We start from the raw sequence: 16,305 nt of genomic DNA, 5'->3' as shown, positions 1-16,305 counted from the left end.
TGCATTTGGATATGACCAAGTTAAAACAAAATAGAAATTTTCACACACTTGCTACAAATACATATAATTGGTAACTAATTTAATATGATCTTTAATATCTTGCTATGTTTTCCATCCTTTTTCTCAAGTAGTAATTTTCTTGAATATTCTGTGATGAGCCTGATTTGTCAAGTGGTAAAAATGGTAATTTTATCATCAGGTTTCCTGCAAACAGGAGTCATTACTATGATTTGAAATTTGTTGTGCAAATATATGTCAAAACTTTCAGTCATAAACCATTTTTGTATTAGTACTTCTCCCTGTAACCTGCCTACAGCCTCTCCCACCTCTGCACACTGCAAGAGGCCATGAGAGCAGCACTGTGGCAGCAGCTGGAGAGAGGCGTAAGGCAAAGCTGAGGCACAACAGGTCTGTCCAGTAAAAACAGCACTGTGTTATCAACAGAGCCACTGCAGCATTACATCCACGACTACTATTGCAAATACTGTAAAAATACTGGCAATTAATAATTTGGCATATCCAACACATTCCTAATCTCAGGCGCACAATGCATGCATTGCACTCAAGACAGCAGATGAAGTTAGCACCTTCAACATGGCCCTAGCAGCCCAGAGATTAGGAAAAAGACACAATGCCGAAAGGCCGAGAGGCTTGGTACGCCTGTGCTGCCAGCTCAGCGGCTCTGCAGGAGGACGCACACAGGCAAGGCGAGGCAGGCGAGAAGCGCTAAGCCGTGTGGAAGGCGTGTGCGCGGCGCAGGCCTGCCACGCAGCAAAGGCAGACACGCAACGACAACCGTCATCAACACAGTCCTTCCCAACGGCTCCAAAGGCAGAGCTACCTTTGGTTTCTTCTTAGCCGCCATGCCACCTCACGCGAGTTCGAGAGGTGCCACTTCACGCAGGACACCCACCCTCCCCGGCATCCGGGAGCGGCGCCCACAAGATGGCTGCCAGGGAGGAGCCCGCGCGCCGAGGCGGCCGTTGGGGGCGGGGCCTGGACGGCGGCCGTGGCGGCGGCGCCCTGAGGGGAGCGCGGCGGCTGTGGCGGCGGCGCAATGGGGGAGCGGGGTGGCGGTTGGGACAGCGATAGCGACGAGACAGTCGTGGAGGGCTCGGTGACAGAGAGCGATGTGGAGGGAGAGGAGCTCCACAGCAGGAGGTGACGGGGGCTGCGTGCCCGTGCTGTGTGTGCCGTGCCTGTGGGCCAGAGCAGGTGTGGTGTCGGGGGAAGCCCGCGCTGCCCGGGCTCCTCTGAGGCGGCGCCGCCGCCGGGGCGCGGGGTCCCCGCATCACCTCGAAAAACCCAGGCTCGTGGGAGCACTGCCGCCCTCTGCCTCTCAAATCCCGCAGAGCGGAACGTCGGTGAAACAGCCGGTTTAGCTTATTGATTGAATCGGCTATTTCATAAATATGTATTTTATTTCATTCCCCCCCCACCTTTTTTTTTTTTTTTTTTTTTGTTAGGACATTTTTGTATGCTCCTAGATTTAACAACTGCCAGCTCTGAAAATGGACCCATTGACTGTGCGACATCCTGTGGGCCTGTGCATTTATACCATGGACCCTATACAATAAGATTTCAGTTAATGGAAGCTAAGCACATCAGAGCCCTGGCCAGAGAAAATAAAAATAAAGAAACTATCAGCAGACAAGATTACCACTAATGCAGTTATTTTTCTGCCATTTTCATTTCGGTGTGTTCCGGATACTTTCTTCTGTATTCTTGCAGCATTGGATCCTCCCAGCAGTTTTGCTATTTATTTGTGGTAAAGCAATGCTGTACCTCCCCACTTGAGGTTTTCTCACCAATTTTTATAGAATCAGGTGTGTTTTCACAGTTTGAGGATGCTTTAAAATTGGTGTTTGTATTAGAGGCCTGCTCGTTTAGCATGATGTTGCAGCAAAGGAAGTTAGGTTGGCCTCTGCGGGCCACACTGTCCTGTGGATTTACAGGATTGAAAAGATGATGATGCAGCTGTTTTATTTATTTATTTATTTATTTTGAAAGGTTATCTTTTGTTAGTAAGGATGTGTCTTTAACAACTACAGTAAGAACTGATGAAGGTAAGAGAATTGCCTTTTAAAATCTGTGTTGTTTTTCCTGTGTGCTTTTCCCTGGATATTACTTGAGTTCATAATATTTAAATTAAAATGTTTCATGAAATATTCAAACAAAATAATTTTCACTTTTATGAACTGAATATAATATCTTAGGAAGTCTTTATTTTTTAGCTAATATTCTAGAAAAATTTTCAGCACCTTTTAAATAAATGAAAAATTTGTGTTTTTTTCTTAATTTCTCCGTTCTTCTTGTACATTATAACTGAGAATGCCTGACTTAGGAAGTATATGAAAGATATAGAGAGATATCCTTTTTAATTGGATATGCATATGTGTATTTGAAGAGAATAAATGACATGTATATACACCTAGTAGACATATGTAGGTAGAGTAGCATATAGTATTGAAATAACTTTAATGTATCTGTTCTCTTTAAATGTAATGTACAATATTCAGATAGCTATATTTAAGTATATTATTTTAAGGTATTATTTTAAGTGTAAATGCATGATAATTCATTAAAGCCATAAAATCTTCCTTAATAATTTCCTTAAAAGTAGATTGTATAAACAAACATATAGTAATTGCGTAATATTTTTAATGGTAACTTGTTGGCTTCTTATATAGTGCATTTTATTTGTATATCTGTATATTTTGTGCTGGCAACACAAACATTGACTGCCTACTCTGTAAGTGACACAGGGTGTTCTTAGTGCTCTTCAAAATTTTTGTTTGCTTTGCCAATTTAAAGACCTGAGTGGATTCAAAACTACCATGTTATATCTACCTGCTCTGAGGTAGCGTAAATCTTACCCACAGCCCATTGAAATGTGTGAAAATCTTTACTATTGCTCTCATTTCCTGATGCATTATTAAAACAACTTTACTTGGTTTCTTAGTGGGCAAGTCTAAGGAGAGAACTCTGACCCCTTTTGAACTTACCTATGGCCATCCACTGAAATTAAAACTTAGCAACATTGAGCCCATAGGGTTTAAAGCATGTTTATTTGACTCATTGCTCTGTTTGTGAGAGTAAGAATTTGTCTGAGGTTTTTTGTCTCTGTAAATATAATTATTTATGGTATTTTTAGCACGCCCCTATAGTATTCTATATTTAGTCTGTTAGAGTTAGCATTTAATTTTTCATATATTCATGCATGCTTGTATGATAGCAATTCAGAGATGAGAACTGCATATTCTAAACACTAACTTGTTGAGTATTTTGTTAATCTCAATAACAGTGATGCAGTTTTGAAACGTAAGGGTCCAAATGTAAGGTTTTCTTTTTTTCCAGAGAAGTTCCTCCTCTGTATAATCATTAAAAGAAATTCTAAAAAAGAATACAAACATTTTTAGTTTAAAAGGTCAGGCAGCTTACTAGAATTGCTGTTCTTAATTTAAAATTAAAAAGAATAAAGAGAGAAAAGAGTTAATTTCTAATATGAACGCAGGAAGTTTCAGAATACTTTAGATGAGAGAAATTTTTCTTCTAGCTTGTGTTATTTATTTCTGACATCTCCTATATTGTTCTTCCAAAATCTAGCTAGACTGACTAACCACTTAATTTTGTTGAATATCAGAGCTTTGATTTACATATATCTCAATTGCTGAGATATGTAGAAATTTGTGGGACGATAAGACAGCAAAACTGCCTTTAATTTCTATGTTTTTTATTTTTTTTTCTTTCTTTTTCTGTAGGAACCCCTTCTCCAGAGATCTGTTTTATCCATAAAGTTCACGATCATCCTTACGCTTTGAAGGAAGAAAAACAGATAAATCTAGTATGTATAGAAATAATAAGTCTTCTGCTACACATACATAGCTACTAGTAATTCATAAAATCACTGGGTCTTCCATTCTTTATGCACAAAATAACACAGTGGCTTACTACTGAAATGGATTTTATGGGAGGACAGTTACCAGATGTGTAGCACATTCTTTCCAGGAATATACTGAAGTCTCTTCCTGGTATTTCATGAGAGTATGAGCTTTCAAATTTTTGTAATGAATTTATGACAAAAATGAAGAAGTCTTCGAGTGTAAACTGTTTTGTAATACATAATTTTTATGTAATATGTTTCCTTCAGCAGGTAAAAGATAACTATCTGGATTAGTGATGCCAGAATACACCCTTGGTTACTCATTCTAAGATTAGATGTGATTTGATCTTTGGAGAATTGTTTATTTGAAAAAGAAACAGATAGTAATCTGAAATGCAGAATAAAATGTCTCTTGGCATGATGTGGGGTAATTATTCTACTCTATGATAATTCTGAATTCTGTAATCTGCTAGATACCTTTTAATATATTTGCCACAGTCTGTAGCCAACCCATAATATTACTTTCTATTCCACTAAGCAATCAGCTTTCCACCTACATGTGTCATCCTCATGTAACAATTAGAAACAAACATATTCCTACTCTTTTAACTCAATTTCTTTTAACACCTGTGGCTATTCTTCTACTGACAATACTGTATATACACCAGTTTGGACCTCTAAGTATACATCCTTTTTTCCAGTGCAAGAAGAGTTTTTTAAAGAATTATTCTTAGATCACTTCCTAAATGACAAAAGCTACATTAAAAAAGACACTCGCCTGTTGGAATGAATTTGTTTCTACTGGGAGTGTGAAAAAAAAAGATGAAAAAGTTCAAGGGGATGCCTTTGTTTAAAAAGTTTTCTACAGAAGTTTTTTTTCACTGTTTGCAAGTCCCAAGCTTGTCTTGACTGAAGTTTGTAACAGCTTGCTAATGGCACAGGAAAGGAGGAGAGCACCTCTTTACGCTTTCCCTTTCTCCTCTGGCAGCTGATCTGACCATCTGCTGGCAGACCTACTTCTTTGGCTTCATGTAATCCATTTAAGCTTACATCACTGTAAGTTCAAAGGAATCCTTCTCCCAAGTCTAAGAAAGCTGATATTCCTTTCCTCATAAAGAAAGTCAGAAAAGCAAAGATTCCCCTCATACTTTTCACCAAATAGTTTGGGTAACTCTCACTGTTTTTTGTCAGAACTATAAATTATGCCATTGACAGCTTGGTCATCCACAGTGTGGGGTCAGCATCAAATTTAAATCTTAATGAAGAAATATTTTTGTAGATACTGGCATAATTAGATTGCAGCAGTGTGGCTCTTCAATCACTCTGGGAGCTGACATGGAATATGATTACACAGAGGCTTGTCCTCGTGCTGTACCCTCAGAAATTATCTTATGTGAATATGTTGTTTTGATGTAATACGATATGAGGATCATGCGGCCCAGAATGGCTGTGATTTTTTTCAGAAAATATAACATCTGTTCTCTGTTCTGAGGAGTCTTGAAAAGAGTTTTTTTCTCATATTCAGGTGGAACTTCCTGTTTCAATTTGTGCCCACTGCCTTTTGTCCTGTCACTGGGCATCACTGAGAAGAGTCTGGCCCCATTCTCTTGATACCCTCCCTTAAGGTATTTGTAGACATTGAAAAGACTCCTCCTCCCCCCTCAGTCTTCTCTTCTCCAGGCTAAACAGACCCAGCTCTCGCAGCCTTTCCTCATAGGGGAGATGCTGCCGTCCTCTAGTCATCTTTGTAGCCCTACGCTGGACTCTCCAGTAGCTCCATGTCTCTCTTGTATTGAGGAGCCCAAAACTAAACACAGTACTCCAGAAGAGCTCTCACCAGGGCTGAGTGGAGGGGCAGGATCACCTTACTCCACCTGCTGGCAACAATCCTCCTAATGCAGCCCAGGACACCATTGGCCTTCCTGGCCACAAGGGCACATTGCTGGCTCATGCTCAACTTATCGTCCACCAGCACTCCCAGGTCCTTCTCTGCAGAGCTGCTCTCCAGCAGGTCAACCCCTGACCTGTGCTGGTGCCCAGGGTTATTTTTCCCTAGCTGCAGGACTCTGCACTTGCCCTTGTTGAACCTCAGGAGGTTCCTCTCCGCCCAGCTCTCCAGCCTGTCCAGGGCTCTCTGAAGGGCAGCACAGCCCTCAGGTGTGTCAGCCACTCCTCCCAGCTTGGTATCATCAGCAAACTTGCTGAGGAGGCACTCTGTCCCCTCCTCGAGGTCATTGAGGGAGAAGTTGAACAGGATGGGAACCAGGACTGAGCCCTGGGGGACACCACTGATGATGATCCTCTGAGCTCTGCCTTTCAGCCAGTTCTCAATCCACCTTACTATCCACTCGTCTAACCCACGCTTCCTGAGCTTGCCTGTGAGGATGTTATGGGAGCCAGCGTCAAAAGCCTTGCTGAAGTCAAGGTAGACAACATCCACTGCTCTCCCCTCATCTACCCAGCCAGTCATGCCATCCTGGAAGGCTATCTGATTAGTTAAGTATGATTTTTACCTTGGTGAATCCATGCTGACTACTCCTGGTCACCTTCTTGTCCTCCACATGCTTAGTGTTGACATCCAGGATGAGCTGTTGCATCCCCTTTCCAGGAATGGAGGTGAGGCTGACTGGCCTATAATTTCCTGGGCCCTCCTCCTTGACCTTTTTGAAGACTGGAGTGACACTGGCTTTCTTCCAGTCCTCAGGCACCTCTCTAGTTCTCCAGGACCTTTCAAAGATGATGGAGAGTGACACAGCAATGACATCTGCCAGCTCCCTCAGCATACATGGGTGCTTCCCATCCAGGCCCATGGATTTGTGGATGTCAAGTTTGCCTAAATGATCTCTAACCTGATCCTCCTCAACCAAGGGAATGTTTTCCGTTCTGCAGACTTTTCTCTGGTCATCATTTCATGTTCACACCAAGATGTTCTTTGCCCATGTTTTCAAAGTCTTGCACATTTCCCCACAGTATGTCAATAACTTATTTGAAATCACAGCCAGTATGCTGATGGTCTACTTGTAATCCTCAGTCTTAAGCTCATCTGGAGAGAACCATTCTGCAGTTCCCTTGCCCATCTCAGTCATTCCTAGGTTACCTTAGACTTTGCATAAAGGCTTATTTTTCCACATTTGAGGAGGGGATCTCTCTCTTTCCTCAAGAGTGTGTATTAAGTGATCTCTGGAGCAACATCCCCTGTTGATTGATTGGAAGAGGGAATTGTTACAAAAAAGACCAAATTGGGTGTTGAAATAAAACTAACTTATATTTTGGTCTTTTGGTGTATAAGACAGCTGAAGCTTAAAGCAATCATATTTTAATAAGGTAGGTGTATTTTCCAATATGGATAACTTTAGTCTTTCATAATCTTGATGTATTTTCCAACATTTTTGGAAATACCTCAAATGAAAAAAAGGACTTAACTGGAATGTCTTTTGTATCATGTTAGTAAAGTATGTAAAGGTCTGGTCTAAAAAATCTGTTTCCCAAATCACTTACAGAAAAAAAGAAAATCACATAGTTATGCTGAGAAAATAATTTGGAAATACTTTGTTTTACTAAGCTGTTAAAATCTTTTTTTTTTTCAAATTAGATACCTCAGGAGATGAATACATCTGACCAATCTCAGTCTCTACTGCAGTGAGTATAATGTGTCACACACACATTCCATTCAGCCATGCTATAATTAAACAATCACCATATAGTCCTTTTGAATGCTATTTTATTTTCAGTACTCTACTATGAAGCAGTTTTCTTGCTTGCTTAGAAAAAGATGTATGTTTATGCCAGAGATAGTTCTATGTCCAGTGTGGGTCAGACTGTTTCTGTGTTTGTTCTTATTGATGGTATCACCTTTAATGGCATAAGGATATAAGCAACAAGAATGAAAATAGATTACTCGGGGAAAAATTTCAGGCAAGAATTTGTAATAGATTTGTTAGACTTTTTTGCCTAAGAAACTTTGGAATGACTTCAGTAGAAATTGAATTTAAAATAGAAGTACAGAAATAAGTAATTAAAAAAAAAAGCATGGCTAGCTCAACTTAGGAAATCAGGAAGTCTTAGTTGCTGCATGTCCTTCTGATTTGGAGAAGTGTACCTCTAAAATGACTGCAATTGCTCCTGCAATTAACTGTAAGTACAAAACTTCGTAAACCTTAACTACTACAAAAACTTTCTTAAAACAAGCTGATCAGGCTACAGTTCTTTCTGAATCTTTTTATTATGTTATTTAATTTTAGGGGCTGGATAAACTGTCCTTCACTTTCTGAAAATATTTCAGAGCCTGTTTTTTCACTAAATGCTGCAGTGGAGGGACAGCAAAATAATTCTCTAGGTATGTTTCATTTTATACAAAACTGAAAGTTGCTCTAACTGTGGCAGAATCATATGAGAAGCTGAAGATGAGTATCCGTATAGGATTATTTGGAATCTGGCTATTTGTGGCCTTTACAACAATTGTTTAGTTTTCATAGTTGCTTTGGGATACAAGTTATGTTTTTTGTTTTGTTTTGTTTTTGTTTTTTTTTTTGCAAGTATTCTGTTAGAATTGTCTGAAATAATAACTACTTTCCCAAGGTAGTAGTGCCAACTTAAAATTGTTTCATTGCTGTGGAATTTTCTGGTAAAAGTAAGAGGCATGTGGTGCCCAAGTGCCTTATGGAGGATGTGTAAGGTAAGCATGGATGTGAGTAACAGTTGTTGAGGGTCCCCATATGCTTCTTACTGGCATTCCCAAGAATCAAATATATGCTTAAGAAAAGGGAAGAAAAACTTCTACCAGTCCTTTCCCAAATCTGGCTGTAGTGTAATGACCTGCTACTTCAGCTGTGCATTCATCTCTGCTCCCGACAGTGCAGTGCTGTCCCATCTGTTTTGCTTGCTCCCTGTTTAAACAAATTTCTGCAGTTCCAGCAGATAATTCACTTTTTCTTTTTTCCTGGTTAGCTTTCTGCCAGCTTACTGCATCAAATCAGTTTCCCAGGGAGTCAGGTGAATATCAAAACAGAGTGATGGGAGCAAGGGGTGTGGGATCAGCCCATCTGAGCCCATTCTGTAAATGATTAAATTGGCTCAACTGTATTGTCTAATTGCATTGTAATTACAGGAAGCAGGCCACACCCTCTGAAATGTATGGTAGTTCCAACTGCATGATAATCTTTGAAAACACAGGCCTCTACTCCACAGTTAAGAAGAAAGGTGACAAAGTAACTCTGTAATATAATTTGGTGATCAACAGAGCCTACATAGAATACTCATTATCAGTTCCTGCCAGAGAACTTGAATGTGGTTGTTTTTAAGAATGTTTGAAAGTTTAGCATTAATCAGGAAGAAGGAGCCATTTTATTATAGAAGAAGAGAACTTTCAAAAGTGAAATTCAGTGATAACTGAAATATTTGTTTATTGTCCTAGATTTAAATATCAAAGTGGTTGGATATCTGAAAGATTCAGAGGATAAGGTTAGTGTATTTTTAGAACTGAATGCATGTAAAATATCATTTGATTAAATTAGCATTGGAGAATATTTTCCTGAAAAACAGTAGGTTCTGACGTTTTAAAAAGCAGATGTCTAGCTGTCAAATCCTGTACTGAGCACATTAGGTTAGTTTTTAGCATGTTTCACTTAAGCCTTATTCAGCTTTCTGCTCTTTGGGTAGGAACTACAGTTATTAAGCTTAGAAGACACAAGCATAGGAGAGGTACAATAATGAAGAAATATGAAAGATATTGTCATGAGACAGAATCTGTAAGGGCTATAACTTAAGCGAATAGGAACTTTCCTAAGAAGCTGCAGATGGCAGCGTGTTTCCCACCAAAGATTATGGGAGAGACATTAGGAAGGTCTTTGAGGAGGAACAGAGTATCTGTAACTGCCTTCTGTTTGTATATGACGACTCACTTGTTGCCAATAATAGGTAACACCACTCTCTGTTTCTTCTCTTTGCTAATCCTAAAGCTGCTCATAGGCAGTGGGTTATTCTGCTGACCACGTAAAAGCGATGGAGTAGCTTCAGAGCTACCTTTCCCCCTAGTATGTTAGCTTCTTTCTCAGTGATTTTGAATCCGTGATGATTTTGCCGTAGTGTAAGCCTTTCTGATTTGCTGTTGCATTGTACTGCCCATTTCCCTTGCCGTGTGTTTCTTCTGCTTCCTTTGGGTTTGTTTGAGCCCAAGTGTGAAGCAGGTTTTGGGGAACTGTTCGTCAGACATGGTTCACTTTTTATAGTGTGTTAGTTTTCTGCCAGATTATTTTTTCAAGACAGTTTACCAGAAGATAAAGTAACTGCCAATAGAGTGCAAGAGAGGATGTGGAAATGTATATTTAAAGGCAATGGAAGGATGCAACTATAGCAAGGCTAATTTACATGAGCTTAATACAACCTGAATATTATGAATGTAACTTACAAAGAATACTGATTATTTTAGTAATTATCTGCTTGCATGCATTGCCTTTGTACATAAAACAAGTAAAACCTTGGAGAAGAGAGAGAATTCCTCACAGTTTTCAGAGAAGGTAGTAACAAAAAATCAACAATGTATCAGTAAGTAAAAAAATCCAACTCAGAAGTGCCCAGGGTAGGAGTTGAAGGTTCTGCAATCACTGACATAAACATCCAGTGATTAAATGTTCCTTTGATGCTCCACTTCCCATCTCCCTTATTTCCTTCCGACACTCATTCTTTGACATTAGTGAAGTCCAAGCACCAGAGAAGGACTTGAACAGATCTATCTCCATGCCGCAGAGCAGCATTTCATGAGGGGTTCTTGGCCTTTGCCTTGGTATCATCTGTCTGTATGTTGTTGTTTGCAACCATGATGCTACTTACAGCTGCTCTGCTACCTCTGCATTGTTATCTCATTCCACTGATGCTGTGAGCCACAATGCCATCTTTGTGGGTTTTGATTGTGGCCTCAATTCATCCCTGTGCAGTTCACTGATTTCAGGTCCATTGTTGCTGGACAAAGAAGCTGTCATTGGACTTTACTCTGCTGCTGTTTCTACAGCAAAAAGGGACTGCCGTTACCACCTCTTACTGCAATGTCATCTACAGTTGTGAGAATCTCTACAGCATTGGTGAGATCAGCTGCAGGGGTCCTAGAGAAAGGAGAGCCTTACTGAGTACATATAAGTGTACTGAGTACATACAAGTGAAAACTCCCATTAGCTTACAGCAGGGTACCAGATCCAGTGTTTACTCTGACATTCCAGTGTAGAACAGATTTCTCAGCATATGCAGAGTAATTATCTGCTGAAATAGTCTATGTAAAGGAGAATCTACAGCATTATGACTGATTTGCTTAGTGCCATAGGTTTGTACATATAAAAGAAATTAGACTTCAATATAAATCAATTTTATTTTTCTCTTTTCATGGAGCTTGAGTCAGATAGTAAGGTTAATGTTGGGAAAAAAACAATCTGCTAAAATTCACTAAAGAAAATGTTGAGAGTAATGTAGCAAATTTTATGTTATCTTGTAGCAGATAGCATTAAATGACCCAGTATCCCTTATTTTAAAATAAACACACGTACACACAAAATCCCAAATCCTCCAATCTATTCCTTTTTTTGAAAATTATGTATCTACATACCAAATTTATAGAATAAAACATTCCCATTGTGCAGAATTGATTAAGTGGAACAAAATCTAAGTGTCTTCAAAGCAAAGATTAGCTGTGATTAATAACTCCTGGAGAACAGGCAAATCAACTGCCTTGAGAAGATGCTCAGAGAGGGTATTTTAGGAACTTGGAATAAAAATGTTGGAATTAATTGCTATGATAAATTATAGTTTTTGTATATTGGCTGATCTTGGCATTTAAAGGATGCAGGTGCTGCAATAGCCATTGCAGGCTTCCATGTACTGACTTGAAGGAGGGGCAGGATAGACCCTTTAACAGTCAGCAGTGAGTCATTAGACAAATCAGCTTTGTAGCTCTGCTCCTGAAAATACAAAAGTTTATTGACATAATAGATATATAGAAATTGTAGTGCTTTGAGGCTTAGGCATTTGGTCTAGTGAGATTATTAACCAGCACCTTTTATATCCACAGTTAGTTAAGGGTCTTTTAGATGAAATCTGTAGTTGACTGCACAGTCCTACCTTTTTCTTCTGTGAGAGTTTCTTCGTCAGCTGAGGCTGGAGTTGATAGTAGCCATGCTCAGCTGATACCCAGTATATGCTTTCTGACGAACATGGGGAGATGAGAGCTGCTGGGCTGATGCTAGAGGGCCAGCAGGAATTGTGCCTGTGCCTGTTAAGGAGCACCTTGGTATAAGTTTGTACTGGGAGTAACTGAAATGTGAGGATAGTGGGTTTTGAACCAAGGCTTTCAAAGTAGCATGAGCATGCTCACACATGAGATTCACAGACGCTATGTTACTGACCAGAGGGCTGTCTAAAATAGTTAACAAGAGACGGATGGCATTCAAACCCTGAAGAGAATTGGATATCTAATGTGAAAGAGAGGCCTTTTCTCTCTGGTATTCTTAGCTAGGAATACCCTCTTGAAATGAATTGTCTGAAGCATAGCCCTGCTGCTGGAGAATGGACCTGAATCTGCATTTCCCGTAACGCAGGTATTTTAGCATTGAGCTATTGACTGATGGGAAATCCTGCTCCTCTTCTGAGGCTTAGTACCCTATGTATCTTCAGACCAAATGTACGAGATGGAGGCCCATAAGTGAGAAACTGGTTCAGAATGCTACTGATGCTTCAGCTCAGTTTGCAGCTGCTCAGCCTTGCTCCTCCTTCGGCAATTCTCTAAGTGCCTTCATCAGCCAGTGACAGCTGAGTAGGGGTTTTGGAGAAGGAAAGTTTGGACTTTATTGTGTTCTGCAGAATTTAATGTGTAGATCTAGTCCCACTGGATTTTACCAGTGGAAACTGGAGCATTAGAGCTAGATGGTGTTTTAATGAACACCAGTCACATTAAGTGTTGGATTTCAGTTGGATTTGAGTGCTTAGAACCTTGCAGAATTAGCCACTTGTGCCTGCCTGGTCCTTCTCCACTAACATGAATGTCTGTTTCACCTCCTTTTCAATAGGTGCACCAAGCCTTTTTTGTAGTAAGTTTATAATTGGTAATATATACATGTCATGTACACCACATTTCTTCAAGTACAGAAAGCTTATGACAGTGCTTTTTTTCCTCAGTCTTTTAAAGTCTGTGCAAATTGGAAAAGTGATCTAAAATAAACTGTAATTAAATATAGCAAAGTAAAAAGTACTCAGTACTGGAAAAGGAACAATTAGCTGCACAAGTATAAGATGGGAAACAACTGACTAGGGAATATTTTTTCAACAAAGGGTCAGGCTTATAATGGCTTACAAACTGAATGTGAGTCAACAGCATCAGGTTTTGTTTTGTTTTATTTTTTTTGTTGTGTATGAGCTTTATCAAAATTTGTTACCTGCTGTGTTAAAGAATTCTTGCACTGCACATTATTGCCACTTGCTGGCAGCAGAGTCTAAAAATGTATTGAAAGAAAATCTCTTTTAAGATTTTCTTAAGCAACACCACTGTTATATACACACACATTATTTAGAAAAAAAGATTTTTAGGCTTGCTGGGCATCTGATTTTCTCCTGCAGAAGCATTTGAAACAAGAATTAGAAAAAAAGGGAAGAAGAGAATTAATTGGTATTAGTTGGTATAAAAGCAGTGCATCTCTTGGAAAGCAGATCAAAGGGATTAGAAAAACAGCAGAAGTATTACTTTTCCAAGAACACTTAACAGTTTTGTGAATCTGTTCTCAGTGTGGAAACTCAGACATGCAGTCCCCAAAGATACTCCAGAGATTTTGAAGTGAAGTTCATGAGGCATAAGTGCTTCATACCTTGGAATTCTTACCATAAGGATTACCTTACATAACCTTACCTTACATAAACAAAACTGAAAGAGTGTATTGTGTTTTACTAACTGTTTTTTTATATTGTGTTGTGAGTGTGTCCACTTCCATTGTTTCTGGAGGACAGAAATTTTTAATGTCTTTTAACACCTCAGGTCATTGGCAATAAAATATGTATATAGTGATGATTTGTAAAGTGAATGTTGATTATGTGCTTTTTAGAAAGAGTTGTTCCATTCCTTTTTTGTAAATGTTTCTTACGTTTAGATTTCACAGAAATTAAGTGATGAAGATCTCTCTCCAGAAACAAGCCTGTGTCTAGATGCATTTCTGGAGAAGCTAATAATGGTTCCAAAAGATCAGACGCTGCAAAATTTCCACGTGTTTTGGAAGATTGCCAGAGAACGAGCATGACTGTTATTGACACAGATAACACAGTAAAAGAACTTTCCCTTACAGATACAGATCCCTCATTGACATCCTTAGGGAAGATTTTAATGGAATTATTCTCTGAACAGAGAATAGTGATGGGTGAATTTGAAATCAGTGGTTTGTTGAAACCTCTCAGTGATTCAGAGTCCTAGAATGATAAACCCATTACGTGACATGTTAGAGTGTCAGGGTCATGCATTATCCATTGATACATTAGCGGATGAGAATAGTGATGCCCTGCCAATTGAGCTTGTGACAGCTCTGAACTCCCTGTCAAGATGTGTAGTACAGCCTATCACTCCTGGATTGCCAAACAAGTGGCAGCTTAGCACTGAGGAAGAGCAGTTAAATTCAGAACCCAGTATTCCTCAGCTAGATGATGACTGTTCACAACTAACAAATACATTTGAGCCTCAGCTTCCTATAGTTCAGGTGGAAGAAATAAAAGCCATAACAGGATCTAATTTGTAAAGGACAACAAGTGAGCAAGTACATATGCTCATTTGTAGTTGAAAGGTTATGTGTATCTTATAATATCTTCCAGAATAGTCCAAATATTTGGATATATAAGTCCTACTGAAGAACAAACTGGTATCAATAATTTACATGTTTAATAGCTTTTCAGTGGTTTTGTTTTGAAAGTCCGCTAATGTTTTTCTGTTTTGATACATTCTTATAAAAATGGCTGAGCTTGCTGAGATAGGAAATCCTAGTACAGTTAAATTTTTTGTTTATTTGTTTTTAATCAATGACTGTCATGCGTAGAATCAGCAGGGGAATTTTTAAAACTCCTGTTCCCTCTGTATATCTTCCTTGTCTCACATCTTCTCCAAAGAAAGTGCCAAAACTCTGTTCTGATATGCCATTATAGCACACTGGCATAAACTAGCTGATTTCAACCTGTTTTCTACCCTGTTCTGTTTTGTTTACTTTTCCACACTATAGTATGCTGTGTTTCTGCTTCTATAGCTCCTGTCTTTGTAGCATACAAATGCTTTGCAAGTATTACAAAAAGAAATTATAACTGTCTTCCCTATAGACTAGCAAGATTGCTTACAGAGATTTACGTGTATGTTTAGGAGTGTTGAGTGTCTATGTTGTTTAGTTCTGTCTATGAGAGGCTTACTGAAGAAACTGAGACAAGATTTCATGTTTATGTCCTTCCCCCAAGATGCTGGTATGTATGGATACAAGCTGTGATCCTTCCTTCTATTTTGCCTCCTATCCTGTGCTGTTCACAACATATGTCATGTCCTGCAAAGATGATCTGCAACAGGTCATTTGAATTCAACAAGATGAATGCAAAAATCTAGAGGGGGACATGAAAGCAACATTATAATCTCTTCCTGTTCAGGTTGTCTGAAAGAAAGAGAAAGACCAACATGTTTGTGCTATGGAGTGCAATATATATCCCATGTAAATATGGAATCAGATCTTCTATTTTGCTTCATCTCTGCGTAATCTCGTGTTGCAAAATCAACAATAAACCACTATAGCTAGTTAAGGTTGTTTTACAGCCACATTTCTTTCACAGAATGGCATAAAGCATCTAAAGAATATCAAGTAATTCTCTCTTTTATTGGTTACATTAACTGAATATCACAACATGTAATAAAATGTGCTGCAAAGGTAGCTAATTTCAGGGTGCTGAAAGCTCTCTAGGCTTGTTCTCTCAAAACTATAGTAACTTGTAAAGCTTGTGTCAGTGAAGTGTAGATTTTTGAAATTTGTAGCGCGGATTGTGGAGCTTAATGTGTAGATTTACTCACTGTTAAGATTGTGAGTCAGGGTCCTCTGGGAATGTGGATCCATAATCTCTTTTTGATTAATAATTAATTTTAGCTTTTTGATATCTTACTGAAGACAGAAGGTATGGGGGCAGATTAATGAGGGAAAACTCCAGGTTACTTTATTAGTAATTGTGTTCTGACAGTATGTTCCTCTCCTTGGTCTTTCTTCACCCTTGCTTCTTCACAGTATCCTTATTCTGAATGGTAAAACAGGTATTCAGAAGAGAAGCGCCTGTATTGTTTTATAGATGCAACAATGATGCTATATAGGTCATCTGTTGTAATATATGGTCCCTTATAAAAACAAATGGCTTTTTTCTCTTTGAAATATTTTCTTTGCTTTCTCTTA

General features: G+C 39.0%; 1 protein-coding gene across 1 annotated transcript in view; it reads left to right on the top strand.

Moving 5' to 3' along the window:
• Positions 1-1,057: 1,057 nt before the first annotated feature.
• Positions 1,058-16,305, top strand: part of ANKRD31 (ankyrin repeat domain 31) — a 63,250-nt gene continuing 48,002 nt past the window's right edge. Inside the window, 9 exon segments of the mRNA XM_062600496.1 lie at positions 1,058-1,161; positions 2,011-2,066; positions 3,762-3,844; positions 7,476-7,522; positions 8,125-8,219; positions 9,297-9,343; positions 14,011-14,104; positions 14,107-14,314; positions 14,316-14,655. Coding sequence (XP_062456480.1) covers positions 1,058-1,161; positions 2,011-2,066; positions 3,762-3,844; positions 7,476-7,522; positions 8,125-8,219; positions 9,297-9,343; positions 14,011-14,104; positions 14,107-14,314; positions 14,316-14,655 — 1,074 coding nt within the window.

The sequence above is a fragment of the Rhea pennata genome, chromosome Z (assembly GCF_028389875.1).
Source record: "Rhea pennata isolate bPtePen1 chromosome Z, bPtePen1.pri, whole genome shotgun sequence".
Classification (NCBI taxonomy): domain Eukaryota; kingdom Metazoa; phylum Chordata; class Aves; order Rheiformes; family Rheidae; genus Rhea; species Rhea pennata.
Note: the sequence above shows the minus strand (reverse complement) of the source record. Positions and strands in the feature narration are given on the sequence as shown.